At 37.3% G+C, this 27,531-nt stretch overlaps 1 protein-coding gene across 1 annotated transcript in view; it reads left to right on the top strand.

Annotated features, from left to right (window-relative positions):
- Nucleotides 1-27,531, top strand: part of LOC129770635 (calcium uniporter protein, mitochondrial) — a 480,509-nt gene that overhangs the window by 390,637 nt on the left and 62,341 nt on the right. Inside the window, exon 3 of the mRNA XM_055773593.1 lies at nt 4,536-4,764. Coding sequence (XP_055629568.1) covers nt 4,536-4,764 — 229 coding nt within the window. The remainder of the gene's footprint in view (nt 1-4,535; nt 4,765-27,531) is intronic.

Raw genomic sequence — 27,531 nt, 5'->3', positions numbered from 1 at the left:
TTTAGTTTCAGTAATTGATTTCTTATTAGTTAAGCAATATTTTGGAAATTAAGCAGGTAATTTTAACGTACAAAATATGAAGCTCATGTCATGAAAGATGTGAGAAAAATTGATTAGAAAAAAAGGGTACTTACGTATTTACCATCGCTGCGCAGCTTTTATCATGAATTTATTATTTAGTGATGAAATTTATTCTGAGGTCAAGGTAATGGGACCGAAGTTCCTATTTAACGAGAAACAAGGAACCGAGGCACCAAGCCGCCGAGGAGACACAATCCGAGTCAGCCGCCGACCCGCCGTTGGAAGCAGCGGCCTCTCGCAAGCAAACTGTGTTCCACCGATTACCCGGTTAGTTTGAAACATAGGAGACGATCCTTTAGTTAGGTCCGACCGAATGTGAGCAAGCGAGATTGTTAATCCAAATAACACGCCTTGAATATATTCTGAAGGGCAAGCTCTAGAATACGCGTGACCACAATGCAAGTCGAAAGAAGTTTCTTTGACGTTTCTTTGAAGCATCCATATATCTTTCATATTTCAATGCAAAAATTTATCGGGCAAACGTAATGCACCAGGGAAACTCCGACTCGGATTGCGTCACCTATGCGGCTTGAGGCCACCTCGATTCCTTATCCACGCTAGATGGGAACTTCATCCCTATTACATTAAAATATCTTAATTCAATTAATACGAAAATAATTCCTTCTATGACTTAGAGCTTCTCTGTCGGGTGATGTTCTACTGATTTTAATTTATTATCAATATTATTAACAAATTTTTGTTACATAGGACTATGTCTACGATTTCCATATAGGGGGTCACTCTACGATGCAACAATTTATTGAGAGTTTTCAAACGAATATTACTGAAAATCGTTATTGCGACATACACCCAGGTTTTTTTCACGCGGGGAATACGTACCTCGTAGGAAAAACCGCGTTAATTGGAAAATCCGCGTAAAAAAAACCGCGTTATTTCGAAAATCCGCTTAAAAAAATCGCGTTAATTGGAAAATCCGCGTAAAAAAACCGCGTTAATTGGAAAATCCGCATAAAAAACACCTCGTAAAAATAATCCACGCAAAAAAAACCGCGTAAAAAACCTGGGTGTATGTTGTGTTATATACCATTAGACAGGATATTTATTTTTGCTGAAAAAATAAACAGTGAATATAGTGAAAAAAGTTAACAATTTGATGATTAAAATGGGTATGTTTTCTTTCGATTGCACCAACCACTTCCTCCCCGACGAAACGAGCAATCTTTTTGCCTAAATTCGGGCTCACAATGTAAGTTGATGCGTATAATGAATTATTTTCCATTTACCGATAATAGGCATTTATCAGTTCAGCCATTCAATGCCAAACTGATATAGTGGTTCTCATATTTTCGTCAAAAGTTGTAATTTTGTTCTTTATCGCAATAAAACATTAGCCCAGTATTTTTATTTTTTTTATTAGGGTGCCGATTTCCATTTTAGGGTTTAGGGTTCCTATGGTGATAAGATACTCCTTCCCCCTCTCTTAGAGGGGGCTGCCATACAAATGAAACACAAATGTCTGCATTACTCGGAAATTAACCAAGCAAACGAAACCAAAGTTGGCATGTGAAAGTTTTAGGGTGCAATAAATGTTTCTATGATGGTTAGACAGTCCTTCCCCCACTCAAAGGGGGGGCTGCCATACAAATGAAACACAAATTTGTGCATTACTCGAGAATTAATCAAGCAAATGAAACCAAATTTGGCATGTGGAGGTTTTAGTATGCAATAAATGTTTCTATGGTGTTAAGATACTCCTTCCCCCTCTCTTAGAGAGGGCTGCCATACAAATAAAACACAAATTTCTGCATTACTCGAGAATTAATCAAGTAAATGGGCGGGACGAAGTTTGCCGGGTTACCTAGTGTATATATATATATATATATATATATATATATATATATATATATATATATATATATATATATATATATATATATATATATATATATATATATATATATATATATATATATATATATATATATATATATATATATGAGGGAAATCGAAAAATTTTGAATCAGTTCGAAACACAATCTCAGTTCATGATTTTGTCAAACACGTGGAAAAAAGATGTTTCTATCACAAAGACACATATTCATTACTGAATAGTCGATTTTCATTAGAAGCTCTATTTCATAAACGCACTCTGGTCATTTATGAAATCAGTTTTCTTCCAATTTTCCAATTTTTTATGCCGTAACAGCACTTCTTGAAGTGGATTGTATATTGTGTACAACTTTGAGCTCAATCGGTTCCTTACTTTTAGAATTTCTGACGCGTACACAAACGTACAGAACATTTTTATATATATAAATATTTCTGTAGTCATAGATCTATTTGACTTAAGCTTATATTTATGTAGATCTTAATTGACTTGTGTTTAAGAATGATACATGATGACTCTTTGTCTTCTTCTGCATAATTGAATAAAAAGAACAGATGGGTAGTATTGGGTTTAATGGTGTTTTTGTGTACATTTATGAGCATTTATGAACTACAACGTTATCTCATCTAACGTGTTTAAAGGATACAACGGGAAACGGGGTACAGGGCTCTCATATGATTTATCAAAAGAGAAAAAATTGCAGATTTTGAACAATGAGAAAACTCAATTCAAATGCAATTAATACACACAATCACAGTCCTATGTCAAGATCCCGTCTGTGCCCCTAGGCCCAGACCCATAAACTTTTTAAATATTTTTTTCTCATTCGGAATTGTTTACTATTCGGATTAACATTCCATATAATTGGTATTCGAGTGACCTTGTTTCTCGTAAATGCTCTAGAATTTCGTTTTGTTATAACACTGTTTTTTTTTAAATATTGCTTGCAGGTAAATGTTCATTCGGGTAGATGTTCCATTCGGGTACCTGTCGCATTCAGGTATTTTGTCACATTCGAGTACCTGTCTTTCGGGTAAATGTGACACAATCGTCACTGTCACTCGCGTAAAAGATTCTGCCGCGTGATTCTATCACGAAAACGTTCCACTTATTTCTGTGCATCATCTGTTGGTTTATTTGTGCAATGTTGGTCAAGATATCTCCCTCAGATCCAAACCCAAGTTGCTCGTAGTTACTGAACATTATCTAAAATAAAGTTACAACCACGATAACAATTAAAGCGTCAGCGCAAAATTTTAGATCAAATGTCTGTGCAGCCTTCCTAAATTCAGTAATCTTGACAAACAAAGGGAAGAAGCAGCAATGTTGTAATAAAATTTAATTTCCTCAAACGGCAAATTGTTTTGTTTCCAAGTTGAAAAAACAAAGGATTGATGTTTAAAATTTAGGAACTCCGAGGAATTTCCAAAATTTTGAATAATCCAATTAAAACGTCATAGTAAAACAAAATTGCAATTCAGAGCGACGACAAGTACAGGGCTCATAACTTTTTTTCACCATGCAATGAATAAAATGCAATAAAATTTCGCTCGTAGTTGAGGCAAACTGAGCCATAGAAACCGTCGAGCGAATCCAGCGCACAGCTGCTGCCTGTTTCTATTAAATCATTAACTGTTCATGTCTGTTTTCAAATTCCAATTTTTGCTAACACGAAAAGCATCTCGTTCACACCGTTGGAACGAGGGTGCCTCGATACATCGCAGATATGATGGTGATGATGATGATGCATCCTACGCTCTCTTTCGCATAAGCTGCTGCTGCTGCATCGGTGCAATCGTTATGCTCCATACCACAAGGAACGGCTGCTCAAATGCTATCAGACCAACACCCATCCATCCCTTTCCCCTTCCCCTTCGCATCGGGCAGAGCATAAATTTTGAGGTGAGCTGTGTTCAACACAGCGGCCTAATCGGAACAACCAACACACAACATAGTTCTGCTCTATATTCTTCACACAATGTCTGGTGGAGCCACAAAGAAACTCCTCACGTCCGATGGTGGTCCAAAAGTCCGGTGGGACCAAACCGAGGATGGCCAGAAATGTCGATCTGATGATATATGGGGGGAACCAGAATACAGAGTCTAATTGATTCCTTGAAAATGACTCCGGAAGCAACGGAACGAACACAAACTAACTTTGCTCGGACAAGTTGATGCTTGCGCTCTCGGATACTGCTGCTGCTGCTAATAACGAAGTAATTAGCAGTTAGCATGTCCAACCGGAAGTGGGTTGTGTGGGCGGAAAGTGTTAAACTGTGTTACATTGCGAACAACTTTCCTGTGGCTCTGATGGTGTTTGCGGGAGGGAATGCTGCCCAGCAGAGAGTAATCACAGTGTTGTTGGCTCTTTTATCAAGGAACCATACCAGAGGTTGCATCTGAAAACTAACGGTCATAACTCAAAACTGCAAACATTGGGGTATTGATTTATTATACGGATTACATGGAATTTCTCAAAGCACATGCATCGATTCGTTAATATATGACCGCTCAAGAAGATGGCGTGAAATTCATAAATTCCCAAGTTGAACGACCAAAGCTAATACGGTTCCACACCCATATTTTCCCCCCACTTTCCTTGCAGACGTGACCGTCAAGTACGTGAGGGGCCTGCCGCACATCACCGTCCCACTGCCAAGTCGCAACGAGCGTTGCCAGTTCACGTTACGGCCCGTAACGCACAACGTTGGCAACTTTCTGGAGATGCTAAAGGCTGAGGACCGTGGTATCGACCGGGCGGCGGTGCTCAATCGGGACGGAGTCCGGATAGCGGCCTCCTGCTCGGTGGAACATCTGATGGACGACGAATTTTGGTAAGTCACTCACTTTATTCCCCGTCACTTTCCGTCCGTCGTCGTCGTCGGGTTTGTTGGGGGGTGCCATGTTACACGTCGCGCCATCGGACAGAGATTTGTAGTCTTCCTGCGAATATTCGTTTCTTTACTTTACGATTTCCGTCGGTCCTCACCACGAAAAAAAACGAGAAAACAAAAAGATGTCTTCCGTTGACTTTCTCTGTTGGCGGCGTCTTTACGAACGACGCGACGTGAATACAGGTCCTTTGAGTGGTCCAATTTTCACACGACAGGCGGACTTGGGCCGGTCGGTAGGCCAAGTTTATTACAACGTGACGTGTATGAAATTCTAGTAATTTTCTTCGTTTTTGGTGCCGTTCTCTTTCGTTTTTTTTTCTTGTGAATGAGGTGAGAAGGAGGAAACGCTGGGTTTAGTCTATGCAGAGAAATACGAGGAAATACAATTTATGCACGACTCGTAAAAGCCTTGGGATAATGTTGCAACGAGACAAGGATGAAAAAGCGTATAAAAGCACAAACAACCTAAGGCATCGTTTGGCCCAGGATTAGGTGGAGTCGTTGGGAAGACAAGGTTATGCTTTCTGTGCGCCAGATGAGCAGGAAGAAGTGAACGATCAAGCTCCCCAACTTCAAGATAACAAGATAACGTTTAGTTTTATTTTATATTTTTCTGTTGAGTACATAAAACATAAAACGGATATAAAACATGTTTTCTTGTTCGTCATGAATGTTAAATATTTGTTCCCGTCAAGTCTCTTACGAAGGCGGTCACTGGGAGAATACCTGGGAGAATGATAATAGTATTTTCGTTCACTTCAAATAATAACAATCATGAATCAGTTGTGATCGAACATTTTTTTGACTGTTTAAAAAACGAACTAGTTTCTGGTGGCTCCTAAATTTATTTTCAAATGGTTCGAAACTAAAATTTCACGCAGTTAATAATTATACAATAAAACGTTATTTCGAAATTTATGTGAATAGTTTCTACTCTTTCCAAATTGTTTTTTACCGTTTATAAATCTCTCCTTGATTCTTGCAATTCTTATGATTTATATTCTCTCTATATATATATAAATCTCGTGTCACGGTATTTGTGATCGAACTCTTCCGAAACGGCTCGACCGATTTTGATGAAATTATGCATAAAAAACTTGGTAGGAATGAGAATTGGTTGTAAACTGTATATGATACTGCTACGATACCAATTCCCATATATTAAATACCGATTAGGGTGGTCCTATGCAAAAAAACCCCAACCCCTACTTTACGACGTGATTTTAGAATTTTTTATAAACAATATTCAAGTACCGTTCTGAGACATATTTCGGACGCTTAAGGCATATGATGCAGAAAACAGATCTAAACATTATGCACAGATATTATTTGGTTGTTATTTTAAATAAATTAGTTCAATATGCTTTTAAGCTTTCTACTTTGGTGTCTATTTGATTGAAAACATAAAAAAATCATCGAATAAAATGCTTTTCAAATGAAGCGAATAAGAATCAAACTTCGGACATTAAATCAAATTTCGGAACCTTTGTTTTGTAATTTTTTGGACGAAAATTACATTACACTTGATTATATTTTACAGTCAACTGCGAAACACTTACCAACCAATCACAGTAAACTGTTAACGATGATGAGGAGAACTGATGAAACACGGGAGAAATTTAAATATTTATGAACGGGTAAATTCTACATGCTCATGTTAAGCGAACGTCAAACACAAACGATAATGAGAAGTGTTTTCAGATTGTTGCCGATTATGTTATAATTCTAATGTAGTTCTCATATAAAATGATAGTGAAACCAAGGGATTACTCTAAAGAAGCAATTGTGATGTTAATTTTATAGTTATATCATCAGTGCATTAATCATTTCAAGATATTGAAACAAAGTGTCCGAAATATGGTTCAGAACGGTACGATAGTTAAACCGTCGTTCGTTTCGTCATCTCGTCAATCACATTCTTCTTATAAATCCTGATAGAACACCAGCTGGAGAGGAGAGCACCTGTGTAGGTTCAATGCGCAAGCGTTGCTGGAATCATAGTAGACTGCACAATGACGCGGGAAATTGTGATTCGAAGAAAAAAAAATAATCTGGAATTCATCGTTGACATTCACGATCGACTGCGATTCATACGATACAATCAACAAAAGCGGCGTGAGGAAGAATACATTACCTTGCGAGACTAGGGATTGTTAACCGGTATTACCGTTACCGGTTTTACCATTTAACAATTCATTTTTCATTACCGAATGACCGGTAATTTTACAATCAATAACCGGTAATTTCGGTAATTTTCATTTTTACACCATGAAAAATATTTGCTGTTAAGGGGGGCACTATGGAAGCTTGAAAATATTTCCAGCCTAAAATGTTCTCTGGGATGTATACTTTACTGTTATTTTTGTCCCAGGCTTGTCCGTTGCTCCGATCCAAATTTACAAGCCAATTAGTGGATCTAAGTCTTTGCGTAAAGAGCGCGGATTCAAAATTTCAAACGCGTTTTTCTCGAAACTAAGTTTTTCAAACTGGTGGAAGTTCTATCTCCGGAACGGTTCATCCGATTTTGATGAAATAGTTTTTCCCAGATTCTCCACTAAATTTCGTGTCATCGCATGTAGGATTTTTTTTTGTTATTTTGAAAAATAAAATTTTGGTGAACGTTTTTATCTCGATTTTTGAGGCAAAACGTATTTTTTTTACAAAAAATGTCGCCATTTCGTAAAAAAACCAATATTTTGAAAAAATCCTACGTACGATGACAGGAAATATATCTTAGATTACGTAAAAAATCATTGATTGAAATCGGTCCACTACAAAAATCTTGTAGAACTCCCACCAGTTTACAAGGTTTTGGCTGCAAGGGTTCAACAAACCGGTTGCGGCTATTCAGGGGACAGTCCAATTTACACCAATATGTTTTGACGTAGGACTACGTCTAACCGGAAGATATAGGGGGTGAAATGAAAATCTAGGCACTGAACAAGTAGGAAAAAATGCAAGATTTGGAACGCTTATAACTCGAGCATTTCTCAATAGATCGCAAAGGTTTTTGCATCAATTGATAGGAAATATATCTACGCATCTATCACAACGAATAACATTTCATTTTTCTTGAGATAAATAATTGAATAATTGTGAAATATCAAGCATTGTCCAAATGCACTATGTGCCCATTTTTGATTGGTCCATTTTGTGCTCCTCAAATCGTACCGACCAAAACGGTCAACCAGAGCAGCAGCGAAATACAATGAAGCACGATTGGAAAGGAAAAAGAAAAAAATATGAACGAAACATTGGTCGCAGTCTCACACATGCGTAATTCTCGAGCCAGCCAGTCAGCTTAAAAATCCCCGCTCCGCTGCCGTAGCGATCATTCTTTGTGTGGACACCGACTGGACAACATCGTTGCTGGACGAGCTGGATGGCTAGGGATCGAGTGCCTTTCTCAAGGCAATGGGGGCGGAGGTGTAATGAAGGAGTTAGAGTAGAGTTTTAAGGGCCTTTCTCAAGGCTAGAGACGAATGAACTAAAAAGTTTAAAGTCTCTATAATACAAAACCACCACCACCACCACCGTAACGATCATTCTCATCTGAACCGTACACCACATCGTTTCGCATGACATCACATCAACAAACCAACACAAGCAGCCATGGTTGGATATGACAAAGGAGGAAAAGTGAAGGGAAAGGCAAAATCCCGCTCGAACCGTGTTGATCTGAAGTTCCCCGCAAGGGTAGCTAGGCCGAGCGCGTTAGTACCAGTGAATCAGTCCACCTAGCCGGCGTTATATAGTTTCGGCCGTCGAAGTGGAAAAGCTGCTCACGACGATAAGACAACCCGCATTCAGAATAGACCACATTCGGTTCGGTGGACATCAAGACAACACAACAGGCAGTTGCAGCGAGTGGCGAGTGGCAAACGCAATCACAAAACGGCATCAGGTAGCAGAAGAAAAAAGTTTGTTCTTTATACAAACTGCTTTGGTGGCAAAACCAGAACAAGGCGGCATCGAGGGCGTTCGAAATGGTTTTTTTTTCAAAACCACGAGTACTAAGTTTTCTAAATTGGAACCATTCCAAAAAACACGGCGCTTATCAGGGCCATTAAACCATTCAAAAAAGAGTTTACGAAATACAGTTCAATGCTTTCTAAAACAATATCCAAAATAATAATAAAACACAAATTGATTTTTTCATAATTTGTTTGCCAGGATATGATGAGTATGTGAATTTGGAAGTTGTTCTGAGCTTATTGATGGTTGGGGACTTTCCCGATTATTCAATTTTCACCAATTCTTGAATTGCTTCTAGATTGAAAGTACACTAATTTATATTTAGCTCGACATTGAGCTAATTGGATGGATCTGTAATGCGACATTTTTGTAAACATAGAGTTCGGGGTCCAAATTATGACCCCACATTGAAAGTCGACACTGTACCACTGTCATCGGAAATGTTCAATTACAGGTTTCAATTGCCTCAAATGCGACACTGAGTGTTTCTCCGGCACGTCGCATTAAATGTAATTTACTGAACAACATGTCACAAGCTGGATGGGAAGAAATTTTCCAACTGTGAAAGCTGTGGCGAGTGGCAAACGCAAAAGCTAAACAGGAAGGTATAACCGAACAAGATGGGAATATCGAGTGATTAAACAGTGAACTAATCCATTTTTCAGGTAGATAGGTAGGTATTCACGTAGGAGAAGAAAATAAAACAATATATTTAAAATATATATTTAACAAAAGCTGTCCCCTTTGTGTAGTCCTACGTCACTCCGGTTATGTCCCTGACATTACCCATCCGTCTTTTGACGTAGGACTACGTCTAACCGGAAGATATAGGGGGTAAAATGGAAATCTAGGCACTGAACAAGTAGGAAAAAATGCAAGATTTGGAACGCTTATAACTCGAGCATTTCTCAATAGATCGCAAAGGTTTTTGCATCAATTGATAGGAAATATATCTACGCATCTATCATAACGAATAACATTTCATTTTTCATGAGATAAATAATTGAATAATTGTGAAATATCAAGCATTGTCAAAATGCCCTATGTGCCCATTTTTGATTGGTCCTCAAATCGTACCGACCAAAACGGGCAACCAGAGCAGCAGCGAAATAGAATGAAGCACGATTGGGAAAGAAAAAGAAAAAATGAACGAAACGGTCGCAGTCTCACACATGCGTAATTCTCGAGCCAGCCAGTCAGCTTAATAATCCCCGCTCCGCTGCCGTAACGATCATTCTCATTCAAACCGTACACCACATCGGTTCGCATCACAACACATCAACAAACCAACCCAAGCAGCCATATCTGGACATGGTAAAGGAGGAAAAGTGAAGGGAAAGGCAAAATCCCGCTCCTCGAACCGTGTTGATCTGGAGTTCCCCGCAAGGGTGGCTAGGCCGAGCGCGTTAGTACCAGAGCACCAGTCCACCTAGCCGGCGTTATATAGTTTCGGCCGCCGAAGTGATCGAGTTAGCTGGCAAAGCTGCTCGCGACGATAAGAAAACCCGCATTCGGAACAGAACACATTCGGTTAGGTGGACATCAAGACAACAGGCAGTTGCAGTGAGTGGCGAGTGGCAAACGCAATCGCAAAACGGCAGCTGGTAGCAAAAGAAAAAAGTTTGTTCTTTATACAATCTGCTCTGGTGGCAAATCCAGAACAAGGCGGCATCGAGGGCGTTCGGAATGGTTTTTTTCAAAACCACGAGTACTAAGTTCTATAAATTGGAACCATTCCATAAAACAAGGCGCTTTTCAGGGCCATTAAATCTTCCAAAAAAGAGTTTAGGAAATACAGTTCAATGCTTTCTAAACCATTATCCAAAATAATAATGAAACACAAATTGATTTTTTCATAATTTGTTTGCCAGGATCTGATGAGTATGTGAATTTGGCAGTTGTTCTGAGCTTATTCATAGTTGGGGACTTTCCTGATTATACGATTTTCACCAATTCTTAAATTGTTTCCAGATTGAAAGTACAGTAATTTACAATTAGTTCGACATTTAGCTAATTGGACGGACAAGTAATGCGACTTATTTAGTTGGACATTTTTGTAAACATAGAGATCCAAATTATGACCCCACATTGAAAGTCGACACTGTACCACTGTGATCGCAAATGTTCAATTACAGGTTAAAATCGCCTCCAATGCGACACTGAGTGGTGCTTCGGCACGTCGCATTGAATGTAATTTACTGTTCAACATGTCACAAAGCTGGATGGGAAGAAATTTTCCAACTGTGAAAGCTGTGGCGAGTGGCAAACGCAACAGCTAAACAGGAAGGTTTAACCGAACAAGATGGGAATATCGAGTGATAACAAAAACACAACACCAAAGGTTCTTTTCAGAACCATCAACATATTCATAAAGAGTAAACAGTAAACTAATCCATTTTTCAGGTAGATAGGTAGGTATTCACGTAGAAGAAGAAAATAAAACAATATATTTAAAATATATATTTAACAAAAGCTGTCCCCTTTGTATAGTCCTACGTCACTCCGGTTATGTCCCCGACATTACCCACCCGTCTTTTTTTTGTTTGTTAAGTAATATATACCTAATAAAACTGTGATATCAGATCAATCATAGTAATTTATTTTCTCGTTGAAAAAAAATCGCGATAGTCACATACTTTTTATGATGTTTATAGTGTACTACCCCCTTAATGCCGCTTTAAAATATTACTCGAGAATCAAAATAAGATCGAAAAAACACAACTGGGTGTTTTGCTCCGATTCTGCGATTCTGTTTTCGTTACTGATCAACTGCTATGCCGGAAAAACTGCACCCTTTATGAAGCTGACGTCGGATTGCAATTTAAAGGGTGTGTCACATCAAATTGCATCACGGAAAAAACGCTGTAGAAATTCGCCCAGTAGACCGATCCTTTTGAATATTTTAGACAGTAAAATAAAAACTATTAAACAACTTTTGGCATTTTCTTTTTATTCATACTTCGAGCCCAAGCCCGTATGCTCGCACCTTCCTCTTTACCCCGTCCATAAGGTTCTGTACAACGTCAGGTTGTAGTTTTTTTTGAACAGAAATCCATTTTCTCTTGAAGTCCGCCTCCGATTTGACAACTTTTGGGTTCTTCCGGAGGGCCTGCTTCATAATCGCCCAATATTTCTCTATTGGGCGAAGCTCCGCGCGTTGGGCGGGTTCATTTCCTTTGGCACGAAGGTGACTCCGTTGGCTTCGTACCACTCCAACACGTCCTTTGAATAGTGGCACGAAGCGAGATCCGGCCAGAAGATGGTCGGGCCCTCGTGCTGCTTCAATAGTGGTAGTAAGCGCTTCTGTAGGCACTCCTTATGGTAAACCTGCCCGTTTACCGTGCCGGTCATCACGAAGGGGGCGCTCCGCTTTCCGCAAGAGCAGATCGCTTGCCACACCATGTACTTTTTGGCAAACTTGGAAAGTTTCTGCTTGCGAATCTCCTCCGGAACGCTGAATTTGTCCTCTGCGGAGAAGAACAACAGGCCCGGCAGCTGACGAAAGTCCGCTTTGACGTAGGTTTCGTCGTCCATTACCAGGCAATGCGGCTTCGTCAGCATTTCGGTGTACAGCTTCCGGGCTCGCGTCTTCCCCATCATGTTTTGCCTTTCGTCGCGGTTAGGAGCCTTCTGAACCTTGTATGTACGCAGGCCCTCCCGCTGCTTGGTCCGCTGGACGAATGAACTTGACAAATTCAGCTTATTGGCGACATCCCGGACCGAACTTCTCGGATCACGTCTAAACTGCTTAACTACGCGCTTGTGATCTTTTTCACTGACGGAGCATCCATTTTTGCCGTTCTTCACCTTCCGGTCGATGGTTAGGTTCTCGAAGTATCGTTTTAGTACTCTGCTGACCGTGGATTGGACGATTCCCAGCATCTTACCGATGTCCCGATGTGACAACTCCAGATTCTCGAAATGAGTGCGCAGGATTAATTCACGACGCTCTTTTTCGTTCGACGACATTTTTCCAAATTTACGAAAAATTGACAGTGAAGCATGGTCAACGTGATCTATACACTCTTATCTGATTATAAGCGAAAGCTGAAGATATAATTCCTAAAAATTAAATTTCTACAGCGTTTTTTCCGTGATGCAATTTGATGTGACACACCCTTTATGTTAGCTATCGGACAAATCATCAAAACTTTCGAAGCAGCTGCGTGAAGCCCTGATTGAAAGGATTGCAGAAAAATGATTCCAATATGCAGATTTGTTCGCGTATCTGAATAATCATTCTGCTCGTGGCACAATTAATGATGATTTCGGCGTCTTCTATTAAACGTTACGAATTGCATTGATCAAACAGGTATTTGAAATCATTCGTGACTTGATGAAATTTGATGATTACGGTATTGATTCAGTAACTGGACAGCAGGAAGGAATAAATCAACTGGACGAAGCAGAACCTGCAGAATACCTGAGCATCGAAGGAAAATTTGAACGACGATTGCGGCAATCGAAGGTATCAACGTTCAGCCTAAACTCAACGTCTATAAACGGATTGATTAAAACGTTCCTCGTGTACGCCCAACATCGTTAAATGTGCGAATTTCTCTTCTGAAAATTTCGTCAATGAGATCCGATCTAAATCAGAAGACGACAAAATTAACATCATTCATGTCCCTAAGTATTACTTTAACCACCAAACTAAGTAGCCAAAACTTGCAAAATGTTTTCTTGTAAACTAATCATTATCAATAGAAGCCGTTTTTTCAAGAAAATGGTTTATTTCAAAGTGTTTTTTCTACCAGTAGTTACCGGTTTTGCCGATAATGAAATTTTCATTACCGAATAACCGGTTATTGAAATTTTGGCACGGTAATGCAATCCCTATGCGATACGCTATCATGAGCAAAGCCGACACAGTCTTTGCTATTGCCAGGCCAAAGCGCAATGCATTGTTATGACATAACAGCGCGTGTGTTCCATTTCTGTGAAGCAAAAATGGCAATGGATATTCGGGTGGAATAAACACGCTTTTAAAACAAACATTTTAAAAATTAGCTTTACATATTAAATATGTATTCTATGGGAAAAGCACCGGTTTCCCAATTCATGAACGAGACCCAGCAGTTCTAAATTTAGCCGTCCTTCTTGAATATGACAAGCTCGTATTTTCCACCAACGGGACAGCATTTGAACGAAATGAATATTGATTTTCATTTTTCTACCTTTCCACAAAAATGTTTTACTTTTTTCTCTTTACAGTTAACTTTTAAAACATCAAACATGTCAGTTACTTTAATACGTTGAATCAAAAAACATCATACAAATCTCCGTTCATTCTTTTTTTATCGATCACATTCGATTAATTTTATAGATCGTTAAAGCATTCATACATTCAAACATTCAAACATACTTACCATACATTAGTTATGTTTCATTTAACACCCAAAATATTTACTACAAATAAATCATATGGCAGAACAACGTTCGCCGAGTCAGAAAATGTGATAATATATTAGGTTGGGGATGAAGTAGAGATGGGCGAGCGCTCACGAGCCGCTCATTTGAGCCAGTTCGTCAGAACGAGCGCACGATCCACGGTTCGTTGCAAATGTTGCAAAACCACGGTTCAAAAAGAGTCGCGGTTCAAAAGAGTTTCGGCTCAAAACAGATCCGCACAAATGAGCTGGCTCGTTTCAGTGAATGAGCGGCACTGAGCCGCTCACTGAAATGAACCGTTTTGCCCACCTCTAGGATAAAGTAAGCCATTATTTCTGGGTGAATTCCAAATCTTTTTTTCAATATGCTTCGGGTTGTCCGATTTGGATCAAATATGTACCATTTTGTTGGAAAATTTGTTGCCATTCTGAAGGTAGCTTCATAATACCCCTCTCATAGAAGTCTTAGTCCTTATTAGCGAAAAACTTTAGCAAAAGATTTTTACAATCTTATATTGATCCCAATCTCTTATCACTCAAGAAGTTTTACAATGCGAGGAAAAGATGGCAATCGCTTGGTGCCAGGTCCGGACTATATGGTGGATGCATTAAAACATCCAAAATTAACAAAATATAGAAAAAAGAACAATTTATGATAAAAAAAAAATAAAATAATAAATAATAAATGCACGTATTTTATTGTTACAGTATCGGCACCATTAACACCATTCACAATTGCAGTGACCTAGTTTGCATTTTCGCCTTTATAAAAGAACAAGTGTAAAATGTACCGAATTTTCTCTTTGTTTACTTCCACCCTGGGCCTCACAACTGAATGGAGCAAACAAAAAACAGCAAAAAAATGTTTTAAGTGTAAAATGTCACCTTTACAACGAGCCTTAACTTGAAATTGTATGATCGATATTTCGCGAGATATTGATAACTAAAGAGTTATTCCAAATGAAATCGTCCTAAAAATGCAGATTTTTAAAACACGTATTTTTGATTCGAATGAAAGTTTGTATTCCGTTTGGGTTGGAGGAAATATGAGTTTTCGACAGCAAATGGGAATGTTCTGACTCAAGAGTAACTAAACATATATTTTTACCATAATGATGTATTTAGAAATGTGGTTGAAAATTATAAGCAAATTCATAAAGTTTCATGAACATGACGGTATAACACGACACACATATTAAAATGCCTATTTACCATAAAAAAAAACAATAAATTAGAAATGTTTTTTCAAATATCTCGAGAATGGCTGCATTTAGAAGGAGATTAATAAGCTTTTTTATTTTAAATCACATCAGGATTCATAATTTGTGGCTAAAAATGATTGTTAACATACAAAAATTCGAAGCTTCGAAAATTCATAAAAATTCGATGTTCCACAAAGTTCGCCAAAAATAATTTTGCCATTTTGGACTGTTTTTTTAACTTTTCTACATGACTTCTATTTTATATGAAAAAAAAATGAAAAAAAATAAAAAATATATATTTTAGATATTGCAAATTAAAGTTTTTTTTGTAAATAAATAAAAGTACTAATTTTTTATTTCAGTTATATTTTTTCACGTTTTAACATCAATACTCTATAACTCTTTCTAATACACTTTTACGGTACGACTCATAGTTTTTGAGATATAAATTATCAAAGATATCTCCTACTAAAATCGATACGCCCTTTTCAAAAGTTACATTTTAGCCAAAAATTTCCCGATTGCTGTGGTAAACTCATATTTCCTCCAACCCAAACGGAACACAAACTTTCATTCGAATCAAACATACTCATGTTTTGTCATTTGTCGAGTTCATTTGGAATTGCTCTAAAGCCAGCTATCGAGAAAATAATGGATTACTTTTTCCCCAACCTAATACAAACAAGGATGGAAGACATGCTTTTTATACTTTTGCGAAGATATTATGAACAGTATCTTTGCTGCGGCAAGTGAAAGTCTCCATCAACCAGTGTTGGCCATATGAACGTTTCGCTGAATAACTCACTTTCGATGCTTCAAATGTGATCTTGTAGAAATGGTTTCCCAAAATCGCATCCGTTTGTTGTTACATGCTACGAACCGCGACACAAACGAGAACGAGAAAACTCTTTTTCGATTATCACTTCTTGATACATAAGCATGTGAACCGAAGCGTCCTGATCGCTTTCGGTGCGGTAAGTTTATATTCTTCATTGCCTCTCATTCGCTACATGTCAAATTTAATGTAGTATTAAATTTCCAATGCAAATGCTACTGAATTTGACAATAATTTAAAAGACGGAAAGAATATTTTTCTTGGGTTGGCAACAAAAAAAAACGATTGGTATTTTGAAAAGTTCAACATTCAATATTAACAAAAAACTTATCATATAAAACATGCATCTCATAATGCAATTTCTTTATCTAGAAATAAGATGTAAAGCACAAACTGTTCACTTCGTAACAGTTTGTAAGAACTTCGTAATAAACCAAATTCAAATGAGTATTATTTAGTATTAATTAGTATGTAAGGGTTTCGGGGAAGGTTTTCGTGACAGTTTGAGAACCCTCCCCCCTCTCTAAGAGGGGGCTGCCATACAAATGAAACACAAATTTTCTTTAGAAATCGTTTATTCTTATTTTTTAGAAGTTAGAAATTTATTTCTCGAGAATTAATCAAGCAAATGAAACGAAATTTTCCGTGTTGAGGTTTTACGGTGCAATAAATGATTCTATGGTGGTTAAATACCCCTCCCCCCTGTCTTAGGAGGGCTGCCATACAAATGAAGCACAAATTTGTGCATTACTCGAGAATTAATCAAGCAAATGAAACCAAATTAGGCATATGGAGGTTCAAGGATGCAATAAATAATTATATGGTGGTTTGACACTCCACCCAATAAATAATTATATGGTGGTTTGACACTCCACCCCCCTCTCTAAGGGGGGGGGGGGTGGAGTGCATTACTCGAGAATCGATCAAGCAAATAAAACCAAATTTGGCATGCAACGTAACGCTTAGTAAGAAAACGTGGATGTGATAACGAAAAATAAATTTTGGGCGGGACGAAATTTGCCGGGTCAGCTAGTAAATATATATTTATGTAAAAAAAATATTTTAGGTTCTTGCAGTCTGCCTAAATGAATTGACTCTTCTATCAATCGCTTCGACTAGGACTACTTCGGCATTCGGCGTCAACATGACTTGAATTGACGAGCATTAAGAACGAGGATGACTGATGAACTATTCTAGCAAATGCTTATTCCAATTGACGTGACGAATGAATACAAATCTGCCTCTTTATTCAACCTGACTTCAATTCACCACTACTACTCTTGACACGAGTCTCATTGCCCACGTACACAATCTTATTTCAACGGCCATATAAAGCGAAACGAAAACTTGATTTGTGATGAAAAAATAGTTACACCATAAATGGACAGCTCCATTGTTTACCCACCGTGAAGTCAAACATCGATACATGCACAACGTAAATAGAATACCAGGCTTATTATAGCCCGCTTTAGCTTTAGCGAATGACTGTTGAGTCATGTTGACGGGGAAACAGCTGGAAGAAGCATAAACTCATTTCCAATTGAATGCGAAGGCGGATTTCTTCATAGTCCCCCTACTATCTTCAGTTGAATATGACTTTGCCGAGCCCTGGTAAAATGTGTGGAGTGTGTGGTTTATTATGCATATAGTATTTGTCCGAAAAGTAGGGAGGGCTAGATCATAAGTGCCTGGGTCCAGTATGAAACCGTGTTTGTCATCGAGAGCAATTTTTCAAAGTACATTTTTTCCGAATACCCTCACCATTCGTCGATCGGAATTCCAATCGCAACTTGTCCAGACAATTTTTAATTCTTTTAAAAATCGTAATATCATAGATGTGTTTGCGTGGATTCTTATTATATCCACCTGAAACATTGCGCACTGGCATAGAACAGATACCTATCAAAAAGCCCCGGGTTTCGGACTAGGTCGCATTTGAAGACGTCTAAATTGAATTTAATTTTAGCGAAAAGAATATCATCCATTATGTATTTATTATGTGTATTCGATTTATGAAGCGGAAACAATAAAAGGTTTTCAGATGAAATAAACACATTTAACTTTTTTCTTATCAAATGTGTACTCTATCAGCCATTCCATGCCAAACCGATATAATGGTTCTCAGATTTTCGTGAATAGCGGTAGATTTGTTTATCGCAAAATATAAGACCCGTATTTTTTTTTTTTTCATTTTAGGGTGGTCCGAAAAATTCATTTTTCGCCTTTTTCCAATTTTTTTTTTTTGAAAATTCTTATGAACTACTGTACCGATTCAGATGATCGATATAGTGAATTAAAGACAATTAGTTGGTGTTTCTTAGAAAAATATTACACTTGCGAAAAATCTGGATTTTATTTTCGTAATTATTGATTATATTTGTTTTTTCTTGTTTTCTTGGCTATATTTACGCTATATTTTTTTATTTTTTTCTTCTTGAAAGCAGAGGTCATCTCAAAAATCAAAGATGTGATTTTTTCGTTTTTAAGGCGATTTTTAGGACCACCCTAAAATGGAAATGGGCACCTTAATAAAAAAACCGGTCTATTTTTTTGCGATAGAGAACAAATCTACAATTTTTCACGACAATCTAAGAACCACTATATCGGTTTGACATGGAATAGAGTAGCAATTTTTTCGAATGTGGTTAAGCAATTCTAAACGAAAATTATGTCTGATATTTATTTTATAATAGTATGAAGTGTTTTAGTGGAAATATCAAGAAATTTATACAAAAATGGATAAGTAAAATTTTTGCCTCAAATTTTTTGCCTATTACATTCAAATCTATCTATCTATCTTCTTCTATACATATATATAAAAATGGATTTCTGTCTGTCTGTCTGTCTGATTCTTATGGACTCGGAAACTACTGAACCGATCGACATGAAAATTGGTTTGTAGAAGTTTTTGGGGCCGGGGAAGGTTTTTGAGACCCCTCCCCCCTCTCTATGGGGGAGCTGCCATACAAATGAAACAAAAAATTCTGCATTATTCGAGAATTATTCAAGCAAACGAAACAAAATTTGACATGTGGAGGTTTTAGGGTGCAATAGATGTTTCTATGGTGATTAGACACTCCACCCCCCTCTCTAAGGGGGGCTACCATACAAATGAAACACAAATTTCTGCATTACTCGAGAATTAATCAAGCAAACGAAACCAAATTTGACATGTGAAGGTTTTAGGATGCAATAAATATTTTTAAGGTGGTTAGATACTTCTCCCCCTCTCTTAGGGGGGGCTGCCATACAAATGAAACACAAATTTCTACATTACTCGAGAATTATTCAAGCAACTGAAACCAAATTAGGCATATGTAGGTTTTAGGGTTCAATATATGTTTCTATGATGGTTAGACACTCCACTCCCCTCTCTAAGGGGGGCTACCATACAAATGAAACACAAATTTCTACATTACTCGAGAATTAATCAAGCAAATGCAACCAAATTAGGCATCTGGAGGTTTTAGGGTGCAATAAATGTTTCTATGGTGGTTAGACACTCCACCCCCTTCGCTGAGAGGGGGCTGCCATACAAATGAAACACAAATTTCTGCATTACTCGAGAATTAATCAAGCAAACGAAACCAAATTTGGCATGTGAAGATTTTAGGGGGCACGAAACGTTTCTATGGTGAATAGACACTCCTCCCCCCAAATTTAGGGGAGAAAACGGGAGGGATCTGTCTTTATTCTATCATATTTTCTGTATCAAACATTTATTCCATGTAAAGGAGAAACATGTTATTTGCAAGTGGTTGACAAATCTTAAACGAGAATTGTGTCTGAAAATAATCTGATATTATAATGATCAGTCTTGATGGAAGTACTAGGAATTTTTTAGTAAAAGGTAAATTCAACGGGGTCGATTAGAAGATCAATCAATGAACAGTTCTGCGATTGCACTCATGAACTTGTAAGAGTAAGAAAACCTGAATGTTAGAAGGTATTGATAACAAAAAACAAATTTTGGGCGGGACGAAGTTTGCCGGGTCAGCCAGTTATAAATAACAGCGAAATTTTAATCCCTACTCAATACCTTATTCATTCGTCACAGCAAATTTGTTTATGTTTTGTTCATAAAAAAAAACTGAATACTTTTGTTATTGTCTCGAATATAGTTAGAGGAATTAGTTTGATGCTAAAAAACGCATTTTATACTGAATTGATTTGATGCATTCACACAAAAAAATTGCGTAAAAAAATCACGCAAAAAAGTTGTGTAAAAAAAAGTATCCAATGTACACTGAAATAAAATCTTATTCGTTACTCATGAATTTTCTTTGATGATCTAAGATGATGATCGTATCCTCTAGAAATTCTATGATGTATAATGTGAACATAAGATATGTAGACATTCATCCCAGACTAACAATAAATCAATATCTGATTGAATTTCAAATTCATCCAAGATGAGCACAGATAAAACAACGAAAAAATACATCAATCTGATGCCAATTGAATGTTGTCGAAAAATCAGAACAACATCCTCACACATTTTTCTCCTCCCCTAGAAGAAGACACGCATCGCAGGCGTGTGTAATGGTCCGCATGCGAATCTGCAAACATAAATCAGACCCATAAATAGCTGAAACGACAGCAAAAGTGAGAACTCGGGGTAAAGGGATTCCATTACTAGCATGAATTATTCAAAAGTGTCTCGCGTCCATTTGACCGTTGTTTCTCTTTTCGGTAATACCGCAAACACCGCAAAATGTTGCTACCATTCGAGTATGCGCCATATTGAAACAACGGAGCCAATTGTGCAATGACACGGAATTGATTTCAGAGAAAAAAAAATAGACACAAACAGATAAGATGACCTTCTTACTCGTCAATGCGCTCTGTGTATATTGATTTCTTTGCAATCTTTCATTTCCTCGAGAGCTATCAACAAACATCAGCACCGGAATCAGAGGAAGCTACCCCATTCAATCGAAGGATGTTTCGTGACTTGTGAGTAAATTTTCGTTTCATCCTTCGCTAGTGAACGCTTTTTCCGACTTGATGTCACACGGTAGTGTAGCTATTGCTATCTCTACAAAAAGGTAAAACGCGATTCAAAGGCAAACAACTACTTCTAATGTTGTACACGTGTCATTCGGTCCATTGTGAGTGGAACGAGGCGTTCGATACGAGAACCATTGCCATTGAGTTCGCATTGTATGGACTAGATAATCCGTTTTTTTTGCCTCTTTTGGTAATTGTGTTTGTGTCATGATATTTTATGAAAATTGATATAACGGGAGGAACATCAGGACAAACATATCCAACATATAAAGGATCACATACATTTGTCCTCGAGACGAACAGAGCACATATTGAGAAATATAAACGATTTATTCAATCACGAGAAAGTACGAGTCATCAACATTGTTCCCGAAAATTCAAAATGGGGTGCAGAAAATATAAGAAGTACATTTTGGATGAGAAGACATTCAGAGCTTTATTGTTCCGTCCGATTTGGTCGATAAAATTGTCATAGAAAATCTAATTAAACAATTCTCAAACCACGCGCTTCCGCCGGAAAAGAATGAAGCAAAGCGGGAAATGTCTTTTGTGAAGAGCGAGAAGAAAATTGGTTGGTGCTGTTTCCGGTGCCAAGGAGCACAGCCGGCGCCCAGCGATATGATTTAGTGATTTGAGTTTCTTGAATTTCAAAGTTAACAACAATCGTCGTTACAGAGGAAGAAGGTCTGGAAGATTAATTAAAAACGAGGACGTGGGTGAAAGGTGCTTTCGACAAGTTCCGATACGGAAAATGCTCCTTAATCTTCAACACGAACATGTCCTGAAAAACATTGTAAACTAATGAGATTTTCTTCTCACTACACAGAATCCATAATGAAAGGGTGAATTCGATGAGTTATAACGCTGGTTCTAGAGACTAATAATAACAATAAATATGTATCATTGAACCAACAAGGATAGTCTCCCCTTACGATCGCATCGTTCCATGTGATTATTATTATGACACATGCCGCAGCAAATTACATCTTTGACGCGCGCGCTTCCCATAAAGCTTATTACCATAAAATAGCGCGGGCGGCTCCACACAAAACCCGCCAAGGGCGGGAGGAACGGATGACAACGCCTCCCCAAAATTCGGCTTCTCGAACGAATGCCGCGCAATCAACCCGATCTAAGTATGTATGCTTACACTGCAAAATCGTATCTCAACACAGATTACAACACCGAGACCGAGAGTTGAGACAAAAGAAGGGTACAATTACGTACGAGGCAAGGAAATGAACCAATTTCGAAACGCTTCGTGTGTCACATCATCGCGCAACGACGACGAAATGGGCTTCCGCCGGGAAGAGCTTTGAATGCGCAGAAGATAGCAAAAGATTGAGACAACCGCTGATTAGAAGCCATCGCGGGGGAGGGGTGCTTCCGTCAGCGAAAGCGTAAGGCGTAATTAGGATTATGTTTTTCGCAGCTTCATGATGCTATGGAAACAATGAAAGGAGGCTGTCAGAACGTTGATGTATGATAGCTTCCAGCATTGAATGTCTTTTCATTGTTTTGTGTAAAATCAATTAAAGACTAGATAATGAAGCTCCTACCTAAACTACAATCGGGTGGGGGATTGAAATTAATTTCCTGATATCGTCTTCGACAGGGTTGCCCACAAAAGAAATGGGACGGAATCCGAGTTATTTTAGCATTTATCCGTTTTTTAAGGCACTTAAAATGATTACCATTTTTTATTATTTAAAAAATAATTTGTCCGAAAATCTATGAGAATCAAATAATGAAATAAATGCCTCAAATTTCAAAACTGCATACTGCAGCCCAAAGAGTAAAATTCGCAGAATCTCGTTACCCGTTGTTTAATGTTGTTTGTTCAAAAGCACATTTACATTCTCCAACAATAGCTCGAAGTCAAAGAACGTAAAGTTGTTTGCGCCGTCCAACAATAGTGTGGTACATTACAGTCCATTGCATTTTTGGCCTTTAAATCATCTCGCCTGTTTCAACTGTTTAACACGCGGTCCTCCGTTCAATTAAGAAGCATTTTGTAGTAATTCGCACTGGGTGCGCAGCCAGGTATGGATATAATAAACATATTTATACTGAGAACCACTATATCGGTTTTTCAGATTATCGTAAAAAGATTTTGGTAAAAAGTGGTAGTTTTGTTCTTTTTTGCAAAACATTAGACCCGTATTTTTTTTATTTTTTTGTTAGGGTGCCCATTTTTATTTTAGGGTGATCCGAAATATCGACTTTTTCCCCTTTTATCCAAAAATGACATTTTTCAAAAATTCATAACTTGTGAACTACTGAACCGATTTAGACGGTCGATATACAGGTAAACTTCGATATAACGTACCCTCGTTATAACGTACCCTCGATAAAACGTCACTCGATATAACGTACATTTTACCTCGATATAACTCGATATAAAAAGGAATTTTTTTTGAATATTTTTTATCTGAAAAAACAATGAACTATCTGTGTTGTGATGCTAAAACATGGTTTGTACCTTTAATCAATCCCGAAATACAGCTGGTTTTGTGATTCCGGATTCTAAATGAATCAAGCTTTAATCAACAGTACGAAGGGAAACATTATGAGAAAGTCTGGCTCCGACTTCTAATTGAATTTATTCATTAACTTTACTAAAATAGCAACACAATAATGTATTTTAGGCTACGTTTGTGAGTCCTTTATTATGCTTCGATATAACGTACAATTTGATACAACGTACAATTTTGAAAGTGAAATGTACGTTATATCGAAGTTACCCTGTATCAAACTAAAGCTAATTAGCTAGTCATTCTTGGAAAAATGCTACGCTTGCGAAAATTTCAGGTTTTGGTTTTGTCATCATTGATTGTATTTTTTTTTTATAGTTTTCATGGTCTCGGGACCAAGGGCGCTATATTTTTTTATATTTTTTATGGAAAGCTGAGGATTTTTCACATAACATCGGGGACGCTTTATTTTTAGTTATTGTGTTATGATTTTTCAAAGATACCGATGGTCCAGAAAATCATTTTTCCCTTTATTCCCAAAAATGACTTTTGTCAAAAATTTATTACTTTTGAACTACTGGACCGATTCAGATGATCGGCATGTCAAATTAAAGCCTACTAGCTAGCATTTTTTGAAAAAATAACACACTTGCCAATTAATTGAATTATAGTCACATAAATCCAGTCTAGAAACATCCACATAGAAATATTGAACGAACACTGAAAACATGTTAACTTTGAGAAATCATAACATAAAAACGAAAAATAACACCTCTCTGGTATTCGGATATATTTTGTGAAAAAATGTCAGCTTTCAGGAAAAAATATAAAAAAATATGGCGCTCTTGGTCCCGAAACGATGTAAGATATGAAAAACAAATATAAACAATAATTGCGAAAACAAAATCCATTTTTATTCAGAGTGTAATATTTTTTCAAACAAGACTAGCTCATTGGCTTTAATTTGATATGTCGATCATCTGAATCGGTCGAGTAGATCAAAAGTTATGATTTTTTATAGGGGAAAAATGGGAGAAAAATGATTTTTTGGACCATCGGTTAACTTTGAAAAATCATAACTCAAAAACGAAAACAAACGCCTTCCTGATTTCGAGATAGGTTATGTAAAAAATCAGCTTTCCATAAAAAATATAAAAAAATATAGCTCACTTGGTCCCGAGACCGTGAAAACTATAAAGAACAAATACAATCAATAATGACAAAACCAAAACCTGGAATTTTTGCAAGCGCAGCATTTTTCCAAGAATGACTAGCTGATTAGCTTTAGTTTGAAATGTCGACCGTCTAAATCGGTTCAGTAGTTCACAAGTTATAAATTTTTGAAAAATGTCATTTCTGGAAAAACTACCACTTTTCACGAAAATCTGAGAACCACTATATCGGTTTGCCATGGATTGGCTGTATAAGTAAACGATAGCTTTAGCATAAGAATGACAGAGAGTGGGGGATCTCCATATATGGAGATCTCCGATACTGAAACCAATGTGAAAAAGGGGACCAAACAAAATTACAAGTAGGTTATGTTCGAGACACGTCCGCATCGTTGACGTAGGATTGCGTTAGGCTATTTATTGCATATGGATTTTAGCTCAACGTTTTGTTGTTATGGCGGAATTCCACGAAGAAATCAATATGTCGGATCATATTATGTACAGTGATGCTTCTAAATCCGGACGCTTTTTAATCCGGACACTTTTCTATTACATTCAATATTATGCCAAAACCATGACATTTTTTGCATGTTTAATTAATGTGACTGATAGTTACTATTGTATCAATTTAGTTTAGATTTTCGATCCGGGAAACCGCAAAACTCTTCGGTATACAGGACGGGGTCGATTATTTGACCCGTTTGTAAAGATTTGTATGTACGTGGGTAACTTTGTAACATTAGGTCGTATGAATAAAAATAAAATTCAGCTTTACTTTACTTGAATCACGCATTCGAGCAGTGACATTAAGTATTTACTACGTTTGGTATGAATAAAACTGGCAACTGAGTATGAACTTTTCGAAAATGGAAGTTTACTTGATTTCGTATGAATAAAACAGCATTTATCAAGTATTTACTTTGTCATTATCAAGTATGCTCATGAGCGTACTTTGCTTCTGAAAACTCTTTTGTTTATCTTATGCGATTAATATTTAGTGCTGCTATCTTACATTTAAACAAGTGAAAAATGTATTATGATGCGCCAAATATTCCTTTTCCGCTCGTTTGTGACGACGGTCCTTCATTTGAGAAAAATCGGGCACTTTATTAATTTAACTTTAATTTAAAAAATATATACAAAAAAATATATACACTTTCAGATGATCATGTTCTCTTTGAGTTTTTTGATTTTCAGGACAGCAATTTCCTTTTTCAGAACCAACAGCTCCATTTCTTTTTGGTGTCGCTCTTCTTGGTTTGCTTTCAATACATCCGTATAATCTTGTTGCTTTTTCAGGAACTTAAGTTGCTCCTCACACACTGTTTGTTGTGTTCTGCCACGTGTCTGGAATAATAAAAAAAAAATTAAAAAACTATAAAAGTTTTTTTTTGAAGAACAATTTTAGGAGAGAAATGGTTAAAAGTAAAAGTAGAATTAAAATAAAACACATACCGATTTTTGATTCGTTTTTAGTGTTTGACACGCTTGACTCGGCGCCAGAAACGCGTTCTGCAAGCTGTTGTAATCATAATCATCAGAAGAATCATGCTCCTCCTTCGGTGGATCCTTCCCCATTGCTATATTTTTGCTTCCTACTGCCAGACCATCTGTAAAAGTTATGATAAATGATAACATTTCATAAGTTTCAATATAATTGAAATAATTGAATAATTTTTACTTACACGGAACGCTGATGATGCTGGGATTGTCAACACCCCCCAGCAGTCCATAAAACTTTTCTTGCGGTTGGTTGAGCACAATTTTAACGTTCCCTGTTTTTTTGGTATCCGTTTTTTCTTTAACAGCGGTCTTCATATTATTGATTTTCTTCAATATTTGGTCGCCAGAGAACTCCAATCCACATCGGATGAGCAACTGTTGTCGCATCGCAGCCAACGCTGTTTTTTTCTTCTCCCGCACAGGTGGTGTTTGCGATTTGGAAAGTAAAATTTTTCCTACTTCCTCCAGTACTTCCACAGACACAGCATCCACTTGTTCCTGATTAGATTGATTCTTCCTCTTTCTTCCGTTACCGCTGCTGATTGATTTTTCGGCAGATCCTTCGACTGTAAATTTATGATTGGAAACTAGTATTTTTAAGCAACAATTAAAAAACTCAACTTACCATCATCTACCAGAACAATCTCTTCGAGTACCTCGATGTTTTCGTGGCCAAAAATCATTGTTATCGATGAAATGAAAGGATCACAAACCGGGCGAGAAAAGTGACGTTTTGAAACCAATCAATCAGTTGACAGATGTTTGACAAAGTAAGAACTATGTTCGAATTCGAACATACGTTAAAATGAAATTAGTAAAGTAAACTTTTAATCATACGGATCCAAGTAAATACTAGGAAAGTTTACTTTACTTGGAAACGCAGAATAAGTAAATACTTTTTTTTATTCATACGGCCTATTGTCTGTAGCGCTGTCCCATATTAATAGAAATTTAACCTCCTTCCTGTTGACCGATTGATCTGAAATTTGGAACACACCTTTATTTCTGTAGTCATTATAAAACGTATTTCGTATTTCATGATCTTGAAAATCCAAAATGGCGGATTTAATATTTTCTCTAATCCCCATCAATGTGGGTATCAAACGAAAGGGCTTAACTAGAAGAACACAGTTATTTATGAAAAAT

The sequence above is a fragment of the Toxorhynchites rutilus genome, chromosome 2 (assembly GCF_029784135.1).
Source record: "Toxorhynchites rutilus septentrionalis strain SRP chromosome 2, ASM2978413v1, whole genome shotgun sequence".
NCBI lineage: Eukaryota > Metazoa > Arthropoda > Insecta > Diptera > Culicidae > Toxorhynchites > Toxorhynchites rutilus.
Note: the sequence above shows the minus strand (reverse complement) of the source record. Positions and strands in the feature narration are given on the sequence as shown.